We start from the raw sequence: 21,946 nt of genomic DNA on the forward strand, positions 1-21,946 counted from the left end.
GTGAGTGCTGTTCATTGCTATTTCTTGCAAAATTATGTTTTTCTAGCAGAGGTTCTGACCCTTTTTCCTTGGCATTTCTTCCTTCTCCCTGCTGGAAGGTGGACTGAGAATAGCTACCTTGTGACCATGAGGGCTGTCCAGGAGAGGGACAAAGAGCCTGGGTTCCTCTGGATCGCCTACCTCAAGACTTCTTGTTAGGTAAGAGAAATAAAACTACTAATTTGCTTAAACCAATGTTTTGCAAGTTTCTGAAACTTGCAGCTGAACACAACTCCAAACTGATACAAGTAAAAATTCTCTAAACTAGGGAAGGGACCCACTGCTAATAAGAAGTAGTAACGCAGAAGAGAATAAATCTTTTAATTCAGCTTATCCCAAACCCATCTCCAATCAGCATTTCCTCCCTCTATTGACCTACAATGTCCATCAAGATCCTGAAGTCTTTCTGAATCATCAGTTTCATGATGTTCAGTTACATACTGATTCCTTGAATTTAAGTCTTTTGGATAAGATAAAAGAATATTGTTTAGTAAAACATCCCACACTTCCTCCTGGGGACTGAGCTTCTTCGGAAGCAGACACTGAGTCAGAAATTCGCATGCAGAATGTTGCTTCTGGGATCAACCTGTGAAGAAGCAACAGGCCTGGCCGACTAGAAGCTGAGCTGTGATGCTGTCGTAATGAAGTCCTCAGCAGACCCACTGGTGGGCTCTGGGCAGCTCTCTTTGATGATGCACTCCCATGGGGCTGGGAGCCAAGGGCTCTCTTCTCACAGCCGGGGCACAACCTCCCTTCTTAAAGGGAGATGGGGTCGGGGTGAGGGCATCACACTGTCTATCTCTCTGTACTATGGTATGTGTGTCACTTTTAAAAATATGACCTCTTATTCCATTAGTCACCTGAGCAACTCTTCCCTTAACAGTGAATCCTCCAGACTTACTGATAGTGGTGAACACACTGGTGAAGCAGAAGTAGTCCACAGCGTTGAGGGAGAGAAGATGGTAAAGAAACTGTTCTCTTTCTTCTTCACAACGTAGAAAAGCATAACGCTTATAAAGCTTTCTAGGAAAGAGCAAGATAAGCACAAAATAACAGTATGGTAGATGTTTCATTATGTCTTCCATTAAAAGTAAATACCTGCACTTAGACAAGCTGGGTAGAGACTCTAACCTAGAAAGAACAGACAATTCACAAAAATGAACATATAGACAGTTACCGTTTTTAACCTAGTCAGTAATGAAAGGAAGAACACCCGTGAGTCCATTTGGTCTGTCACACTAATAAAAATCAGAAAGTGATGACCACTGCTGACTAGGGTGGGAGGCAGTGAATAGCTAGCTATTCTGACAGTTAGTGGGACTGAGCATTTCTACTGGTAATACTTATTTTAAACTAGTCAAGCCCTTTGACTCATTAATTTTGCAATGATAGTCACCTTGTGACCATGAGGTGACCAGCACACACCGAGGACTGTGTGGGACGAGAGGGACACAGGGTCCGCATCCACCACGGCACTGGGGACTGTCAATCTCGAGACCTCTCTTTGAGAAAAACAAAACCAGTTGGCCTGTGCCAGCACACAGGTCGTAGAAGCAGAAATGCCTCAGGAGGCACTCTCTCTCACCTGGTGAGCAGCTGGTTCGAGAGCAGCTGCTTGAGATGCTGGGACAAGAGTTTCTTTTCTAGAGACAATCTTATCCACGCCCGAGCTCGTCCCACATCAGTCTTGATCTCACTCATGTTTTGAATATGCCTAAAGAATAACAGTAGCAACAGAAACGATGTAAATTCTGAGAATAATCTTGAACTGGAAAAGAACTCAGGGTTACAGCACTTTGTATAGGTAAGTTCTTTTATACTTAAAGGAAGCACCAAGTAATACACAATTTACATGTATTCAGGTTTCATCTGAATCATGAATTTAGTCCCACACCAGAATCATCATTACAACACAAGCACACAGGCCACATCCTAAGATGAAGTATTTAACACCCATTTATTCTTTCAGGTCCTTGTTTCAGCTTCACAGATACCTATAAACTGGCACTTGGTTATTCTGACTCTCAGGAAAAGAAAATAAACAGGCTGAATATTCAAGTTTTCATTCAAAATAATTGTTCTGTAGTTTAACTAAGTATCTGATACAACTTTAATCCACTGAATTATTTGCAAGCAGCCCTAGACAACACATGGAAAATATGAACTCTTACTTTCTGTGGCATCAGAAGACAAGCTATAGTGCCTTGATAAATACAACATTTTAGAATTTTGAAAGACTTGAAAAATTGTGTGGCTACAAAAAAACAAAACAAAACTGTATGGCCAAATCCCAAATGAACATTAGATATATGTGGAAATTAGTATTCTGTGCAGAAGTCAATGCTATCCCCAGAAGGTCTGAGTTTATCTTCCACACGATTGTCCTCGTAAGGCGGAAGAAGAATTGGGCAGGAGGAGAAGCCTAAGCCAGGGATAACTGTAAAACCACTCCAGAGAGGCACTGAAGTCTTTGTAATTGTGACTCATCCTTCCTTCGTTTTTTTTTTTTTTTTTTTTTGGTCTAAAATGACTCATTTTAGCTGTAATAAATATTGCAATGAAGCCTTCTGATGACTCTAGTCATTCAGAATAAGGAATAGCCTCAATCCTCAGTGCCGCTTTATAATCAAACACTCTTGATAAACAAGACGTAAAGCATTGTATCATGTCACACAGACACACTAAGAATGAGATTTATGACAGGCTTGTTTTATTTTTAAAGTGCCCACACCATTACATATGGTTATGAATGGTGACGAGCAAGCCTCGCTTAGACCCTGGTTCTTACTGGTAGTGGCAGCGGTGCGGAGGCACAGGACAACCCAAGTGTGCGCCCATCAGAAAGCACTGGCTGTCCCTCAACCTTACTGACATTCCTCAAACAACGACACAGCCGACTGAAAATCAACAAGGGGCAGATGCTCAGGCATCAACCACTTAAAAGTTCAACAGCATTTACATGGTTCCCGTGAGTGCACTGCCAGGTCTGAGCTCCGATGATATAGGAATACCAAGTTGATTCAAAGCGAATTCACTGAAAACAAGTCTGTACGAAGGTTAAGTACTTAAGTATAATTTTTCCCAACAGTATCCTTCCTGCTCTAAAACAGTCAAATCTACTGAAATTAGTTTTATCAGTTGACCTTAAACATGTATCGAGACACATGGTAGGTGAAGAATGACAAGGTGGAAAATAATAATTATAGTTTGAAAAACACTCATGTTTAAGGAAAATGAGAAGAATTGGAGTACTTAAATTGGAACCTATTTTATTTAGGTGGCAATCAGCATTCCCATTATAAAAGCATTTGTGCTAGTTTTCTGTGGCAGGAAGCAAGGGGCTTGGGAGACCAGACTCTTGTCCTCAAGCCCATCTTGTTCACTGGCACCAGGGAAATTACTCTGCCTAAAATACTGCCTCTTTAATAATGAAATTCCTTTGTTCCAGAACCTTCTAAAGCTCACAGGATACAGGCTGAACTGCTCACTTCTCCTCAACCTCAATATTTCTTCCTACTGAAAAAATTCCACTCCAGGCAGCTGACTTGTCTAAGACTCTGCATTCCATTACCTGAAGTACTTCCTCTCCTCTAGCTTCCCTATTTGATTCTACTCATGTTTGAATTCCACCTTCTTCAGAAAAGCTTCCCTTGACCATGACAGTCTTCAATGACCTCTCCAGTTTTTGAAATTCTGTAGTCTAATTTCCATTTATCATGCACTGCCACTAGTCTTATCATCTTCTCTTGGTATACATTTTCCTCAGCTTGCTAGATTCCCTGAGGACAGGGACCCAATACTTCTTAGCAGCCTTGCAACCTGCTTCATACCCTGAAAGGCCTATTAGGAGCTCAGAAAACTCCACTGCTTTGTATATCAGTATTTAATTCTGTCACAACAATTTAAATGTGTTGCGTTAGTACACTTCAATCCAAATCTAATATTAAATATTTTTCTGTGTAGTTATACCATTTTGATCTGTTTTTAGCTGTAATAATTTATTATAGGTAATTGTAATGGCATTCAGCATAATATTATATGAGTATTACTTCCAAAATAGAGCCTGCCAATTCACAGAAAAATATGTGGTATGGTTTAAATAAATCTACTTGGTTAATTTTTTAACCCTGATACAAAGCTTTCTAATTAAAAAAAGTTTTTGTGCACTTTGTCTAGTCAGATCATCACAATAACTAGTGAGAAGGAGATCATCATTATTTCACCGTAAAGACGAGAAAACTGATTCTTTCAGACTGAGTGACCCACCAAAGGTCACAGATAATATGTATCATTCTAGAGGTGCTACCTGTTTTCTACCAATCACTTCTTTCTGGCACTCACATTCTTGGAGACACCCAAGTCCAGGCTCCACCTTGGCCCATGGCCCACACTACTAATCCCTCAGCTATGATGACTGGGGAAGAGGGATGTGCCTCATCTAAGTGAAGCAATCAGGTTTTTCCCAGAAACTGAGAATTAGTACACTGGAAACCAAGTTAGCTTTTATTAACTACTTAAAATAAGAAGGCTGTTAAGGCCAGGGCTTGGGCAAGTATCTGCACCAAAAAAGCAGAAAAGGAAGGGAAGGAAAGGGAGAGGAGGAGCAGAGGATCTGTGAGACAGTAACCTATGACAAGGCTTCCCATTCCAGCCACAATTGTTCTTGGATTCTGGAAGATACCCTCACGCTGTCTCCCAAAAATCCTTGTTTTTGCTGAAGCCAGCTTGAATGAGCTTCTCTTTCCCAAACTGAATTTCTAAGGTTGGCAGCACCTAAATAAATTTGAATCTACATTTCCAGAGTCCAAATCTGGTGCTTATTTTACTGTATCACCAGTGAAACCCAGTAATATTTATCAGAAAAATAAAAGAATTACTATAAGTTCGTATCCTGTACATATAAATTCCTCAAAATATTCCTTCCCAGGGGGAACAAAATCAATTATGACTACTCAATTTTAGTGTAGAATAAAACCAGTTACTCATAAGCACACAGGTACACATTATTTATAAAAAGATAAACCCTGGCTGGTGGGGCTCAGTGGATTGGGCACCGGCCTGCAAACCAAAGGGTCGCTGGTTTAATTCTCAGTCAGGGCACATGCCTGGGTTGTGGGCTGGGTCCCTGGTTGGGGGTGTGCAAGAAGCAACTACACATCGATGTTTCTCTCTCTTTCTCCCTCCTTTCCCCTCTCTCTAAAAATAAATAAACCAAATATTTAAAAAAAAGATAAAGTAACTTGCCAATTTACTCTCAAGTAATTTATTCCCATCTTTAAATGTAAATAGAATATTTCTAGGATTTACTCACATCCTGTTCATTTGTTTACATATTCACAGTATCTATATTTAGACTACAATCTTCTACATGATATAATGTTCTATGCCCTGCACCATTATGTATTTTGCTATTAATAACAAAAGTCTCTGCCCTGGCTGGGTGGCTCAGTTGGTTAGAGCATCATTCCTTATACCAAAAAGTTGCAGGTTCAATCCCTGGTCAGGGCACATACCTAGGTGGGGCATATACAAGAAGCAAACAACTGGTGTTTCTCCCCCCGCCCCCCCCCCCACATCCCTTCCTTTCTCTCTAAATCAATGAATGTATCCTTGGGTGGGGATTAAAAAAAGAAGAAGAAAAGTCCCAACAGCTAGATGATATGTGAATAGCTACTTTGGGAAGAAACTGGTAATAGTGGTAATGCCATGATAATACTTCTCTTCTATATGCAGATAACCCATAGTTATTTACTGTCCCCACCCTTTCTCTTTGCAACAAAAAAATCACTCTGTAACTGGCAATTTGGTGATCCTTGGCAACCATGAAGGTCTTGGAAATAAGTCTGAGATACTAACACAAACGGGATGGCCTTTCGATGTGCCTGTCTTGGACTCTTTACATCTGTTAGGCAACCTTGTGCTAAGACCCTGTACAATTGTGAAAACTCAAAGTCCCTAAACTGCCAATGTATTTGCCTCTAGAGATAAACTTGGGAAGATATGCGGTAACGATAGAGGCATGTGCCCAACAGATAACATGGACTCAAAGATACATACTACCTAATCTTTAGAAAATAAATTTTTATTTAATTGTTCCGACTTAAAGAAAACAGAGTTTAGACTACTACTTGGGTGTTTTTTCTTTAAGGAAAAAACCTACTATATCAACTATCTAGATAGCAAAAAAGAGAGGGAGAGAAACATCCATTGGTTGGTTGCCTCTTGCATGTCCCCAACTGGGGACCTGGTCTGCAACCCAGACATTACCCTAATGGAATCGAACAGGCAACCTTTTGGTTTGCAGGACAACACCCAACCCACTGAGCCATGAAAGTCAGGGCCAATAAATCTTTTTAGATATCCTGATGCCTTATGATTTCTAAGACCAGTAGCTACAAGTGATAATTCTCAGATTTGCATCTGCTTCAAATTAAATCTACTTGACATCAGTTTTTTTGCCAAGTACAGCCTGTCATTATTTGCAGATTAACTTTTCTGAACTCTGTGAGTAGGAAATATTTGAGGAGGTTTTAAAACACTGAACAAAAAGCCCTGACTGGTGTGGCTCAGTGGGTTGGGCATTGTGCCACAAACTGAAAGGTCGTAGGTTCAATTCCCGATCAGGGCACATGCCTGGGTTGCAGGTCAGGTTCCTGGTTGAGGTTGATGGAGTATGAGAGGCAACAGAACCGATCGATGTTTGTCTCCCTCTTTCTCCCTCCCCCTCTCGCTAAAAAATAAAATCTCTTAAAAAAACACTTAACAAAAGAAATTGTAGGGACTTCCAGGCAAGATGGAGGCCTAGACAGACACACTGTGTCTCCCTCCACAACTAAGAAGGAATATAACTACCTCAAAACTAGAAAGAACCAGAAGGTCCAGAAAATCAAGCTGCATGGAAGTCCAGCAAACAAAGATAGAAAGAAGAAATATTCATCCAGACAGGTAGGAGGGGTAGAGCCGGGGCGGAGAGGACGCGGTGTGGTGGTTGTAGCAGTGGCGGCGGCGGCAGCGGCAGGCCAGCGGAAAGCACAGTTACACATTTTAAAAAGTCAGGAGGAACACCTGTGGAGTGTTCCCAGCTCCTCACCAGACTGCGGAGCTCACGGTCCTATAACCAGGGAAAATCAAGCCTCATTGCTTTTGACTATGCAAACCATTGGGGGTTGGGACAGAGACAGAGACTGCCGGTCTCTCAGCAGAGTCCGCTTGTTTAAAGGGCTCCCATGGTCCTAGAACGTCCGCAGACCCACCCACTCTGGAAACAACAGCCAAAGCAACAACCAGAGAGGCACCAGTCCCATATAAAGTGGGAGAAGTGCCTGGAAAAGCGAGTGCTGAGCAAGTGAAATTGTTCCTGCTCAGAGCTCTCCTCCACAAGCAGCGCCACAACATGGTGAAACAGGTCGCCCTCTACTAACGAGAAAACCTAACGCTCCGCCCCTTACAACGTAACAGGAGCAACAGCCCTACCTAAGACCCAGAGGCAGGCAAACACAGAAGCCTGTCAAGATGAGGAGACAGAGAAGTATGGCCCAAAAGGGGGGTCAGATCAAGGTTCCAGTGGGAGAACTAAGAGACGATGAGATAGCCAACCTAACACAGTGTTCAAAACATTGGTGATAAAGATGCTCACAGACTTGACAGATATGGTTAAGTACAGCAAACGCATAAGGGAAGAAACGAAGGTTATGCTAAAAGACATGAAGGAAAATCCATACAAAACCAATAGTGAAGAGAAGGAAAATGGGGTTCAAATCAATGATTTGGAACATAAGGAGGAAAACAACAGTCAACCAGTACAGAATGGGGAAACAAGAATTGAAAAAAATGAGGAGAGGCTTAGGCTCCTCTGGGACAGCTTTAAACATGCCAACATCCAAACCATAGGGATGCCAGAAGACGAAGAGGAAGAGCAAGAAATTAATAACTTATGTGAGAAAATGATGAAGGAAAACTCCCCATATTTGGTGAAGGAAACAGATATACAAGTCCAGGAAGCACAGAGAGTCCTGAACAAGCTAGACCCAAAAAGGACCACAGCAAGACACGTCATAATTAAAATGCCAAAGGTTCAAGATAAAGAGAGAATCTTAAAAGCAGCAAGAGAAAAGCAGAGAGTTACCTAAAAAGGGGTGCCTATAAGACTAACAGCTGATTTCTGAAAAGAAACTTTGCAGGCAAGAAGGGGCTGGCAAGAAGTATTCAAGGTGATGAAAAGCAAGGACTTACAACCAAGATTACTCTATCCAGCAAAGCTATCATTTAGAATGGAAGGGCAGATGGAGTGCTTCCCAGACAAGGTAAAGCTAAAGGAGTTCATCATCACCAAGCTATTATTATATGAAATGTCAAAGAGACTTACTTAAGAAAAAGAAAATCAAAATTATGAACATTAAAATGACAAATTCACAACTATCAACAACCGAAATCTAAAAAATAAAAACAAAATCCAACTAAGCAAACCAGAATAGGAACAGAATCAAAGGTATGGAGATCATTCAGAGGGTTGTCAGCTGGGAGGGGGTAGGGGGAGAAATGGGGAAATGGTGCAGGGATTAAGAAGCATAATTGGTAAATACAGAATAGACAGGGGGAGTAAAGAATAATATAGGAGGGGGTGAAGCCAAAGAACTTATATGCACGACCCATGGACATGAACTAAGGTGGGTGGGATTGTTGGAGGGGGTAGATGCTGGAAAGAGGGGAGCAAAGGGGAAAAAACGGAAACTACTGTAACAACATACTAAAAAAAAAAGTTATTAATATACGTTAGCACATATAACAAATACCTCATGTCTTGGATAAGGGAGACCCTGAGTGTTGGCAACATAACTCCTGAGTCAGATTTTCTTCTTTCTGGTCCCAGGGCAACTATGCAGAAAAATATCAGCAAAATATTAGAAAAACAACAGTAAAAGAAACAAACAAAACATATATGGTTCACATTTGGTAAATAAATAAAATTACTTTCATAAGAACAAATTTTGAAGGCAAAAGAAAAGCTCAGATTCTTTTCCCTGAATGTAGCTACATTAATACCATAAATGAGCTATTTTCTTTCTAGTTAATCTGGGGCTATGCTTGTAAATTTAAAATGAATCATAAAAACCCAGTTAGCAAATAATGCAACGTGTGCAAATTTTGGCTGTTAAGGGCCACTCATTTTCTGAAGTTAGTTACTGTAATTGAGCTGGATAATTACACAAAAACCTTGTCTACAAATTAAGCCACTGAGCATGTGAATCGTCTCTGGGCTCATGAATTGCAATCACACAATTTCCCTATATAGAAGGACTTCAAATAGCATTATTTCTTTATAACACTGATGAGATGCCAGAGGAACCCAACTCGTTTTTATCAATTAACCTGTGGTAACACTGGTTTCATTATATGTTGTTTCACTTCAACACAGAGAACCTATCAAAATTATTAAGTGAGGATTTACTGTACTGTGGAAGTGTTTAAGAAGAAAACTAAGAGTTTGGGCTCTTAGTCTAAGTTTTTACCTCCAAGTTCAGAATCCAGAGACTTCTGGTCAAGATGGCAGCATAGGTAAACATGGCTAGCTTCTTCGAACAACCACATCAAAGTTACAATCAAAATATAAAACAACCATCACTTAGAATGGTCAGAAATCGAGCTGAATGGAAGTAGGACAACTACAGAATTAAAAGAAACCACATCCATCCAGACTGGTAGGAGGGGAACAGTCATGGAATGGGATGATCCCTTACCCATGTGAAGTGGATAAAAATTCGGGAGGGATGTCTCAGGAGCAAGGAGTTCTAGCCCCACACCAGGCCCCCCAGCCCAGGGTTACAGAGCAAGGAATATAAGTCCCCACAACTTCTGGCTGCAAAAACCAGAGGGTATTGAGTCAGTGGAAGAAAATCAGCTGGAGGCCCAAGCAGTTCCTCTTAAAGAACCTATACACAGACTCATCTACTCAGACTCACCCCGAGTTCCAGCACTGGAGTAGCAGCTTGAAAGACACCAGTGGCATACAGGGAAGAACTGAGGTGTCTCACCTTAAGGTGAGCAGAAGCCATTGTCCCTTTTCTAAACCCTTCCCTAACAGAGCCACAGAGCCAGCAAGCTGGTGCCATACCTAAGACTCCATCAAACTGGTTAACACTGTTTGACCTGCTGTGGAGATCCCCAGAGACTCCACCCCATCCAACTTACAAGCCCACCCAAGCTGCTTTTCCAAATGAATGGCTGGTCTTGGCTCCTGTTTACAACTTCCTAAATCTTCTCGAACAAGCAATAGGTGGTCTCAGTGAGACCCAGGCCCAGCACTAGCAGCAGACAGCTTAGATTCACAGTTTGGCTTCACTTGGGAATCTCCAAGCCCAGCACAAGGAGCAGCCATTTCTCATTGCTTTATAGCTCAGGCATGGTGGCCACGGGAAAAACACAGGTGGGGGCTGACCTTGGCCTGTATCACCTGGGAAACCCCAGGGCCAGTGCACCCATTGGACAGCTATAGACAACATTGGAGCACCACCACCCTGACCCTGCATAGCGGATTCTCCACAGAGTGTGAAGGTTGGTGGTCAGTGGTCACAGTCAATCCTTGCAGCTGACTGGCCTGGGTAAATTGCTCCCACTGATCTGCCAACAGCAACCAAGGCTCAACTACAAGAGGAGGGTGTACTCAGCCCACACAAAGGGCACACTGTGAGTACCCAGCTTGGATAACAGGGGAGGCTGTGCCACTGGACCCTAAAGGACACCTACTACATTAGGCCACACTACTTGGTTGCTGTTGGCAGATCACCAAAACATGGAGTCAAAGCAGCTCTACATAATACATAGAAACAAACACAGGAAAGCTGCCAAAATGAGGAGACAAAGAAACATGGCCCAAATGAAAGAACAGATCAAAACTCCAAAGAAAGAGCTAAACAAAATGGAGATAAGCAATCTATCAGATGCAGAATTCAAAACACTGGTTATAAGGACACTCAACGAACTTAGTGAGGACCTCAACAGCATATACAAATTCCAGTCAGAAATGAAGGATTCACTAATTGAAATTAAGAATTTACAGGGAAACAACAGTAGAGTAGATAAAGTCAAGAATCAAAGCAATGATTTTGAACATATGGAAGCAAAAAACAACCCATTAGAACAAGAAGAGAAAAGAACCCCCAAAAATGAGGATAGTAAAAGCAGCCTCTGGGACAACTTCAAGAAGTCCAACATTTGCATCATAGGGGTACCAGAAGGAGAAGAGAAAGAGCAAGAAATTAGAAATCTGTTTGAAAAAATAATGAAAGAAAACATCCCTAATTTGGTGAAGGAAATGGACGTACAAGTCCAGGAAGCACAGAGAATGCCAAACAAGATGGATGCAAAAAGGTCCACTTCAAGACACATCCCAAAATGCCAAAGGTTAAAGACAATGAGATAATCTTAAAAGCAGCAAGATAAAAGAAGTTAGTTACCTACAAGGGAGTTCCTGTAAGAGTGTCAGCTGATTTCTCAAAAGAAACTTTGCAGGCTAGAAGGGATTGGCAAGAAATATTCAAAATCATGGAAATACCCAAGATTGCTTTACCCAGCAAAGCTATCATTTAGAATCGAAGGGCATATAAAGAGATTCCCAGACAAGAAAAAACTAAAGGAGTTCATCATCACCAAACCTTATTATATGAAATGTTAAAGGGACTTATTTAAGAAAAAGATCAAAACTATGAATAATAAAATGGCAATAAATACATATCAACAATTGAATCTAAAAAACAAACTAAGCAAACAAGAACAGAGACAGAATCATAGATACAGAGAGCATTTTGATAGTTGCCAGATGGGAGGAGGTATAGGGGAATGGGTGAAGAGGTGAGGGGATTATGAAATACAAATAAGTAGTTACAGAATAGCCATGGGGATGTAAAGTACAGTATAGGAAATAGAGTAGCCAAAAAACTTATATGCTTTACCAATGGACATGAACAATGGTGGCAGGACTGCCTGAGAGAGTGGGCAGTGCTGGGCAGAGGGGGGCAAAAGGGGAAAAAATCAGGGCAACTGTAATAGCATAGTCAATAAAAAATTAAAAGAAGTTCAGAATCCAAACTACAGTATGTATAGCATGCAAAATCTAAATGAACATTTAGAGATACAATGTCCATGAGTCTCTTATAAAACCTGAATAGCTAACACTTATAAGAGGCGTTTTACACTTTATTTCTATTTTCCCATCTGCAAGTGAAAACAAAATTGCAACACCACACTTAGCAAATACAGTGAACAACATGGGTTTGAACTGCATGGGTCTACTTATACTTGGATTTTCTCCAATAAATAGATTGGAAAATTTTTTGAAGAGTTCCTTACTCCTGTGAAGCAACCATACTTATTACATTAGGCTATCATAAAGCAATCATATTGTTGCTTCGTTATCAGTACCTGTAAATAAATATGAATTTGCTTTTCACTTGTAATGTCTAGTGTATTAGTAATATGTCTAATATCTACAGTGTTTTGTATCATATTAGACAATAGTGATGTAGGTACCGAGAGATCGATGATTCATCTTGTAAACAGATGACAAATTAAGGTATTGATAAATACAGTACTGTAACTGCATTTTTTTCTTTCTTATGATTTTCTAATAAATTTTCTTTTCTCTAGCATTCTTCATTGTAAGAATATGGTATATAATACATATAGCATGCCAAATATGTGTTAATTGACTGTTTTTGTAACTGGTAAGGCTTCCTGTCAACACTAGGCTATTTATCTATTAGTAAGTGAGTTTTGGGTAAGTCAAGTTACATGTGGATTTTTGACTACATGGGGGTTGGTGCCCCTAGCCTCCATGTTGTTCAAGGGACACTATACACTGATAACATTAGAATTTAGGGTGAGAGTTTTGCTGTAGTGTATGCTAAGTCTGTATTTTCTCAGTTTTTAGATCCACCTTACGTTGGGGGGCTAGGATATATCGGAACACAATCTATTTGACGCTGGCAGTGAACAAAGACAGGGAACATTTTGTTGTACTAGCACCTACATGTTTTGGCACTTGGTGGAAGAGGCTGGGCTGACACTTGGCAGGTATAAATGAATACTGATGGGGCCACCACAGCAAAGAAAATGTGGCCAGACCAGCCTAGATGCAGTTCTTTTGAGGACCTTTTACACCAGGTGAGTAGTAAATAGGCCATTTGCTAAGGTGGTTTTGGGAGGGAGTTTTCTATGGGTCACTGAAAATGCTGGTTCATTTTGATACCCAAGAGGGATGTGCGTTCACTAATAACTCATAAGTGCTGAGTCTCAGGCAGAAAGACTAACTCTTTGAAAAACTGTGCCGAGTTAGTCTTCCTGCCTGAGACTCTCAGCACTTAAGTGTCTTATTAGTGAACGCACATCCCTCTTTTTGGAAAGAAAGTAAAATACACTCCAGATAATTAGACAGCATGAAAGAGGGCCATGTGAGTGGTAAGAAATAGGTTAAGAGGGAAAAAAAGATCATGAGGCCGGAGAAAGAAGATGAAACCATAATCAGGAAGAGGGAGACATGACAATAAGAAGGAATCATGCCTCCAGAGCAGAGAACAAGGGACAGACTTAATAAAGAGGAGTTTGACATTTAAAAAGTATGCACAATAAGAACACCCATGTTCTGGGACTCCTACTTTGGGATCCTATATTCTAGTCACCCTTCTTTGATCAATGCTCCTTAAACATGCAATGTACTCTTTCATGCATCTGTTTAGCATTCAGTATACTTCTTGTTTATAGCCTATTTGTTAGTTTAGATTGAGAGCAGTACAGCTCAATGGTTAAGAACATGGCATTTCCAAACCCTACAGAGAATTTAACAGCTCACTGACATAGGGTGAGTGATTTAAACTCTCTATGGTCTGTTTCCTCATCTGCAAATTGGGAACAGTAACAGTAACTACCTTATTCAAATAGATGTAAAGCACTTAGAATAGTGCGTGGCACAAAATAAGTCCTCAATAAATAAATTTTAGCTTTAATTTTGTCTCTGTGTGAAATCTTTCCTGAATATTCTCTCTGCCCTAGGTACACTATTAGGTGTCATTCCCTCTCTCTAACAGGACCTGTAAAACTGGACATCTATCATAAACTTACCATTACTCCTATGATACTACTCATATTATGCCTCTTGAGGCTCAGTCATATCCTATTCTTAGAATACCCAGAGGACCTAGCAGAGGCCCCACACAACATACATGCTCAACAAATACTCACTGAGTAAGATGAGACTATTTAGGGCCAGATGGCACAACCTTAAAAGACAAGTTAGAAATTTACAGAAATCCTAAAGAGGGGGGAGAGGTCTGAAAAAGAAGACACGATATGCTCCTAAGTACGTTTCGGTTATTAATTAAGAGTGATAGTGTGATGGTGTACAAGAAATGATGGATGAGCTAGAAGTTATTCCAAAGACCAGTGGATGAACTAGGTCAGTGACAGCCAGTGAGAACTAAGAGGAGACATAGGCAGAAGCAGAAAACACAGTACTCAGTAATGACCAGATATAAAGGGTAAGCAAGACTCAAGAGTCAAAAACAATACTAAATATGGATATAAAATATCTGAATATATATTATACTATCTAATTATAACTTTCCTTTGAAAAAAATTTTTAGGATTGTATTTATTTTTAGAGAGAGAGGAAGGGAGGGAGAACAAGAGGGAGAGAAACACCAATGTGTGGCCGACTCTCACACCCCCCAACCAAGGGACCTGGCCCACAACCCAGGCATGAGCCACAACTGGGAATCGAACCAGCAACCCCCTGGTTTACAGATCAGTGCTCAATCCAACTGAGCCACACCAGTCAGCTCCTTTGAAATGTTTAATCTTAATTTTGTAGATGAAGAAACTGAGGCTCAAAGACATTAAGGGGAAGAGTATCCTGACCGCATGTCCAGTGGGCTTCTGTTACATTACAGCTGATTTTCTAGCTTCTAAACTCAACAGAGAGAAGGGTGCTGATGCCTTTAAATAAGATGGAGAGAGAAAGCCTGACAGGAACAGGAAGGAGAGGTACTGAGATGATGAGGTGGATTTAGGACATGTTGGGTCTGAGGTCCAGAGGGGCCACCAAAATGGATGTCTAGGAACTAGGGCTGGAGACAGAGATTTCTGAATAATCTGCTAATAGGATAGTTGGATGATGGCCTTTCAGTAAAAAATAGTAGTTGTTATGGTTTTAATTATGTCCCCCAAGAGGATGCTGAAGTCCTAAGCGCCAGTACCTATGGATCCAAACTTCTTGGAAATACGGTCTTTGTAGATGATCAAGTTAAGATGAGGTCATTTGGATGGGCCCTAATCCAATGTGACTCATGTCCTTATGAGGAGGGGATATTTGGGAACAGACAGACAATTGTGGAGAAAAGGACATGTGAAGACACAGGGAGAATGCCATCTCCTGGCCATGCAATTCTTGAGACTACCAGACACTAGGGGAGAGGCATGGCACAGGTTCTCCTTTAAGACCCTCAGAAGGAACCACCCCTGCTGACCCCTTGAGTTTGGACTTCTAGCCTCCAGAATTGTGCGAGACAACACACTTCTGTAATTTGAGCAACCCAGTTTGTGGTACTTTATTACAGTATCTTCAGAAAACTAAAACAATAGTTTACTAGTAACTTTGGAGGAAAGAGTTTAGAAGGCTGTGAGCAGAAAGCAGATAAAAGTTAAAAAGGAAAGCCATACTTCTAATCTACAGATCTAAAATCTAAGGTTTCCATAGAGTCTACTCCAGAAGAGAAATTCATAAACTATTTCAATGTATACCCCCATTACTATTAATTCAATATACTTAAATGCAATAGGCCACTTTCTCCTTCAATAAAACCTTTATGGATTAACACTTAGCTACAGGAATTCCCTTTGTGTATCTCCCTGAATCAATGCTGATGCACAGGCAGCAAGTGTGCAGAGGGCAGAGGCTGTGTATTATTTTTATAGAGTCATCTACAGTCTATAGGGAGGTAAGTAATTGACAGAAAACTTTTGATGAAGATCAGATGATTGAAGAGTGACTCAAACTTCTTGGGCTAGACACAGAATAACCACTTCAAAGCAGTATTTCCACCTTTTTCTGCATCCTACCCTGCCCCTTGCCAATTGATTTAAAAATACATTTAAAATTTAGTGGACCCTTGTCTGAGGACGCCGAGGCATAAGAACAACACGTATGTCTAAACTGGCTAACATTTTTTAAAGTAGAAACTTTGAGCAATATGTCAAGAACAGTATCCTTTCTTAGGATGAATTACATTCTGAGATCCTTTCTCTGTAGCAGGACTTCAAGCTACAATGTGCAGGGACTTGGTCAAAATTTGACTAGGTCAAAATTAAGACTGTCTAAAAGACATGGAGGGAACAAATGCATATTACAAAGTGCAAGAAGCCAATCTGAAAAGGTTGTATACTATATGGCCTTCTGGATAAGGGAAAACCATGGAGACAGTAAAAAGGTCAGTGGTTGCCAGGAGTTAAAGAGGAAGGGAGGAAGAGGCAGAGCACAGAGGTTTTTTTAGGGCAGAGAAACTACTCTGAATGTTACTACAATGGTCATGCCATTATACGTCTGTCTAAACTCATAGTTCAACACCAAGAGTGAAACCTAATGTAAACTATGAACTTTGGGTGATGAGGTATCAATGTACATTCATCAGTTGTAAGAAATGTACTACTTTGTCCTGGTGTTGTGGCTCAGTGGGTTGGGCATTGTCCTATATTCTGAAAAGCTGCCAGTTTGATTCCTGGTCAGGGCACATGCCTGGGTTGTGAGTTTGTATCCTGGTATGGGCACGTATGGAAGGCAACCAGTTGATGTTTCTCTCCCTCTCTTTCTCCCTCCCTTCCCTTCTCTCTCTCTCTCTCAAAAAAAAAAAAAAAAAAGGAAGAGGAAGTAATGTACCACTTTGGTGGGAGATGTGGATAACGGGGGAGGCTATTCATTGGGAGCATAGGGTATATAGGAAGTCTCTGTATCTTCTGCTCATAATTGCTATGAGCCAGAAACTACTCTGAAATATAAAGTGTATTAAAAAAATTAAGATAGTCTACCCTGCTATGGTCCTCTTGCTGAGACAGACCTTTTCCATTCTTTTGCCACCCCCAAAATGCCTCTGACTCCTGACAATGCTGTTCCTAAAAGAACAGGAATGATCTGTCATCTGGTCTCATCCTGGCTCCATGTTTGTAAGACCAGTGTTCAAACCCACTGAGACTCTCTAAGAACTTGGAGGATCTTTCCTTAATGTGAAAATGCAGTCTGTTTACTGCCATTAATTAGGAAGCTTAACAGTTGGCAAACAGAAAGTGTTCTTTTGAAAAACAAAACAAAACAAACCACCCAGACTTAAAAGCAGAAAAGTCAATGAACTGCTCATTTTTGTATAATTAGAACAGTTTCTCAAAAATGAAATATCTTATTCTTAAACTGATGTTTTTATATATATTTCACATTATCATATTTCAAAATCCTAATTTCATGGGCTGAATCATCAAAAATGTTAGAGCAATATTTATAAAATCCATCTCTCCAAACAGAAAATAATTTTACTTCAAAAGCTGCATGGCTTATATTTATCTTATTGAGGGTCAGTAAAATATTTAGCTTATGTTCATTTTTATTAGCCCTATAACACTTGACAGGGCAGCACAGTGACTGCATGGGGTTTTGACACATTGGGTATTTCTTAGCCTTTTAAATATTTTTTCTATATATAACATTTTAATGCACCAATCAGTAACAACTAACAAGTATTTATTTAGCATCAAGTATTAGACTAGCTTCAACGTCTTCTTCCTGTTCTCTAACACAGCCTCAGCTCATCATCACATGGTTTTCTTGCCTAGGTGTGCCATGTTCATCCCAGGTCCCCTTACAATTTACAAAATCCTACCTATTCTTTTTTAAAAAATATATTTTATTGATTATGCTATTATACTTGTCACACTCACCCTGGCTGGTTTGGCTCAGTGGATTGAGCGTCGGCCTGCGAGCTAAGTGTCGCTGGTTCGATCTTCCAGTCAGGGCACATCAGAGAAGGAAAACTCTGATTCCAAAAAACCTCCGCTGCCTTGCGGCATACCTCTTCAGGGGAAAGGCTAAGGGAGTAAACCCCGACAGAAAATCCGGAGCCGGAGTCCCTAAGGCGGTTTGACGTTGTAGTCAACACCGGCAACTCCTGCGGCGCACCTGAAGCCAAGCTGTATTGACTCCGTCTTTCCCTTGGATCCTTCAGCTGCGAAGAGAGGGGGGGTCTGCTGCATGGGCAACAGCAGACCCTCCATATCACCCTGCCCAGGCTCTGTAGCTTCAGCTTCACTGGAGAGGACACTCCAGCGTCATCGCAAGATGTCGATTCAACACGGGAGGAGACTGATACCGTGTCACTCCCGAGTCGGACTGCACAGCCATTCTCGGCGGTGCAGATAGACTCTTAAGAAGCTACACCATCGTCTCTCGAGGCTCTGTAGCTTCAGCTTCACTGGAGAGGACACTCCAGCGTCATCACAAGATGTCGATTCAACATGGGAGGAGACAGATACCGTGTCACTCCCGAGTCGGACTGCACAACCATTCTCGGCGGTGCAGATAGACTCTTAAGAAGCTACATCATCGTCTCTCGAGACGGACGGCTGCCGACAACGACCTTAAGGATTACATATATGATGCTTTCATTCAACTTTATGAGAATTTAACATATCTATTAGTTAAAAGAGAAATAAAAGTAATTCAATTATATGCCTACATATAGTGATAGTAAGTAACATATTGAGAAAAATTCTAGTTCAATTTATATCAAGAGACACCTGGACATGGTCAAATAATTTCATTGGCAGTACAGACCTGACCACCCTGGTTGGTTTGGCTCAGTGGATTGAGAGTCGGCCTGCGAGCTAAGTGTCGCTGGTTCAATCCTCCAGTCAGGGCACATCAGAGAAGGAAAACTCTGATTCCAAAAAACCTCCGCTGCCTTGCGGCATACCTCTTCAGGGGAAATGCTAAGGGAGTAAACCCCGACAGAAAATCCGGAGCCGGAGTCCCTAAGGCGGTTTGACATTGTAGTCAACACCGGCAACTCCTGCGGCGCACCTGAAGCCAAGCTATATTGACTCCGTCTTTCCCTTGGACCCTTCAGCTGCGAAGAGAGGGGGGGTCTGCTGCATGGGCAACAGCAGACCCTCCATATCACCCTGCCCAGGCTCTGTAGCTTCAGCTTCACTGGAGAGGACACTCCAGCGTCATCGCAAGATGTCGATTCAACACGGGAGGAGACAGATACCGTGTCACTCCCGAGTCGGACTGCACAGCCATTCTCGGCGGTGCAGATAGACTCTTAAGAAGCTACACCATCGTCTCTCGAGACGGACGGCTGCCGAAACGAAACGAAACTTGTCACAATTTCCCCCACTTCCCTCATCCACCCGGTATGCCCCTTCCCTCCAGCAATCCCTCCCTTAGTTCATGTCCATGGGTCGAGCATATACATTTTTGGCTTCTCCATTTCCTATAATATTCTTAACATCCCCCTGTCTATTTTGTACCTACCAATTATGCTACTTAATTCAGGCACCATTTCCCCATTTCTTCTTCTTCTCCCTCCCAGCTGATAACCCTCCAGATGATCTCCATATCTGATTCTGTTCTTGTTTTGGCTGCTTGCATAGTTTGTTTTTTGAGATTCGATTGTTGATAGTTGTGAGTTTGTTGCCATTTTAATGTTCATAGTTTTGGTCTTCTTTTTCTTAAATAAGTAAGTCCCTTTAACATTTCATATAATAATGGCTTGGTGATGATGAACTCCTTTAGCTTTACCTTGTCTGGGAAGCACTTTATCTGCCCTTTCATTCTAAATGATAGCTTTGCTGGATAGAGTAATCTTGGTGGCAGGTCCTTGCTTTTTATCACTTTGAATACTTCTTGCCAGCCCCTTCTTGCCTGCAAAGTTTCTTTTGAGAAATCAGATGATAGTCTTATGGAAATTCCTTTGTAGGTAACTCTCTTCTCTTGCTGCTTTTAAGATTCTCTCTTTATCTTTTGGCATTTTAATTATGATGTGTCTTGGTGTGATCCTCTTTGGGTCCAACTTGTTTGGGACTCTCTGTGCTTCCTGGACTTGTATGTCTATTTCCTTCACCAAATTAGGAAAGTTTTCTTTCATTTTTTTTTTTCAAGTAAGTTTTCAATTTCTTGCTCTTCCTCTTCTCCTTCTGGCATCCCTATGATTTGGATGTTGGTACATTTGGAGATGTCTCAGAGTCCTTTTACACTATCCTGGTTTTTTAAATTCTTTTTTCTTCTTTCTGTTGTGGCTGAATGCTTGTTTCTTCCTTAAGTTCCAAATCATTGAGTTGAATCCCAGCTTCCTCCCCTTCACTGTTGGTTCACTGTAGACTTTTCTTTATTCCACTTAGTGGTGTTGTCGTACTCATTGAGTTCTTTGAGCATAATTATCACCAGTGTTTTGAACTCCGCACCTGATAGGTTATCTCCATTTCATTTAGTTCTTTTTCTGGGGTTTTGTTCTTTCATTTGGGGCATATTTCTTTGTCTCTCCAATTTGGCAGCCTCCCTGTGTTTATTTCTGTGTATTAGGTAGAGCTGCTTTGATTCCCTCTTAGTAGCATCGCCTGTTGTAGAAAAGGCATTTGTATATTTTGTGGAGTGGAGCCTTAGGTAATTGTCAGCGAGGGGCAACTCACTTCAGTGCTTTGTGGCTCTGTGTGGGGGGAGGGTTCAGAGAGGGGACAGTGCTGCTACCTGGCTTCTGGAGGTTTGCCCAGTACTTGCCCTGTTCCCAGTGACTTCACCCACTTTCCATATGTAACTGGTACCCTTCCAGCTGTTGCCCGGGCACTGAATCACAGAGTGGGTGAGTTTCAGTATGTTCTAAGATTGTGCAGGCCCTTTTAAGTGGAGTCTCCTGAAAACTTGACAGTTTCTTCCACCGCCCCAACCCCTACTTGTTTTTATATCCAAAAGTTATGGGGATTTATCTTCCTAGTGCTGGAACCCGGGGCTGTATGGTCTGGCCTGGGATAGCTCGCTCCCAAGGTATCCCTTCTGATTTTTATCCACCATGTGTGAATGTGAGGCCACCCGTGCTGCCACTGCTGCCACCTCTCTGTGCCATACTATGTCTCCTCACCTCTTCACTCGTCTCTGCATCTCCACCCCTTTCACCCATCTGGATGAATATGACTCCTTTAAGTCCTTGGTTGTTGGACATCCATATGGTTCGACTTTCTGACAGTTCTGGGTGTTATTTGTTTCGAGGTTTGGTTGCAATTCTCTCTGTGGTTGCACAAGAAGGTGAAGCAGGTTTACCTTACGCCTCCATCTTGACCAGAAGTCAGTATTTCTTAGCCTTGACTTCAGAGTTTTGCTGATCCCACTACGAACTGACTGAGGCTATAAGAAATAGCTGGGTGTCTGGTCTTCAGCTCAACCACCCAACATTTGACAAGCCCAAGCCATGAGGCTGCTGGTGTTGCCCAGCGCTGCTGACTCCACCAGCTGGGCATTCTCACACAGCTCACGTGCACCGAAGGCAAACAAAGGCTCCCACCTCCCTGCCATAACTGAGCTTGGTTTTCCAACATTTCATCCTAAAAATGGCTATATTTTTCCTAGGAACTTAATTTTTCTAATTAGGGTAAACTACTTTGGTTACAGTCTTAAGGTCTGAAAAGCTACCATTTTCTATGAACACAAGTATTAAAGGCAGTTTCAGAGCACATGCCAATGCATTTTTACTTTTTCAACAGATCTTGATCTCAGTCTCTATAAATATAGTTACATTGTAAGACATTAGACCTTTAACATTTTGTTTGAAGAAGCTCTAGGGCAACGTAGTATCAAATTCATATTCATAGCTGCTTCCTGGACACA

The 21,946-nt window shown here is 41.4% G+C and overlaps 1 protein-coding gene across 4 annotated transcripts in view; it reads right to left on the reverse strand.

Annotated features, from left to right (window-relative positions):
• Positions 1-21,946, reverse strand: part of DENND5B (DENN domain containing 5B) — a 170,637-nt gene that overhangs the window by 16,822 nt on the left and 131,869 nt on the right. For all 4 annotated transcript variants that reach the window (XM_090272984.1, XM_090272983.1, XM_090272986.1 and 1 more), the window contains 3 exons: positions 8,832-8,913; positions 1,625-1,753; positions 941-1,062 (listed from right to left, as the gene is read on the reverse strand). In XM_090272984.1, the coding sequence (XP_090129110.1) occupies positions 941-1,062; positions 1,625-1,753; positions 8,832-8,913 (333 nt within the window). The remainder of the gene's footprint in view (positions 1-940; positions 1,063-1,624; positions 1,754-8,831; positions 8,914-21,946) is intronic.

Source organism: Furipterus horrens, unplaced genomic scaffold, assembly GCF_987537825.1.
Source record: "Furipterus horrens unplaced genomic scaffold, mFurHor1.1.pri manual_scaffold_4, whole genome shotgun sequence".
Classification (NCBI taxonomy): domain Eukaryota; kingdom Metazoa; phylum Chordata; class Mammalia; order Chiroptera; family Furipteridae; genus Furipterus; species Furipterus horrens.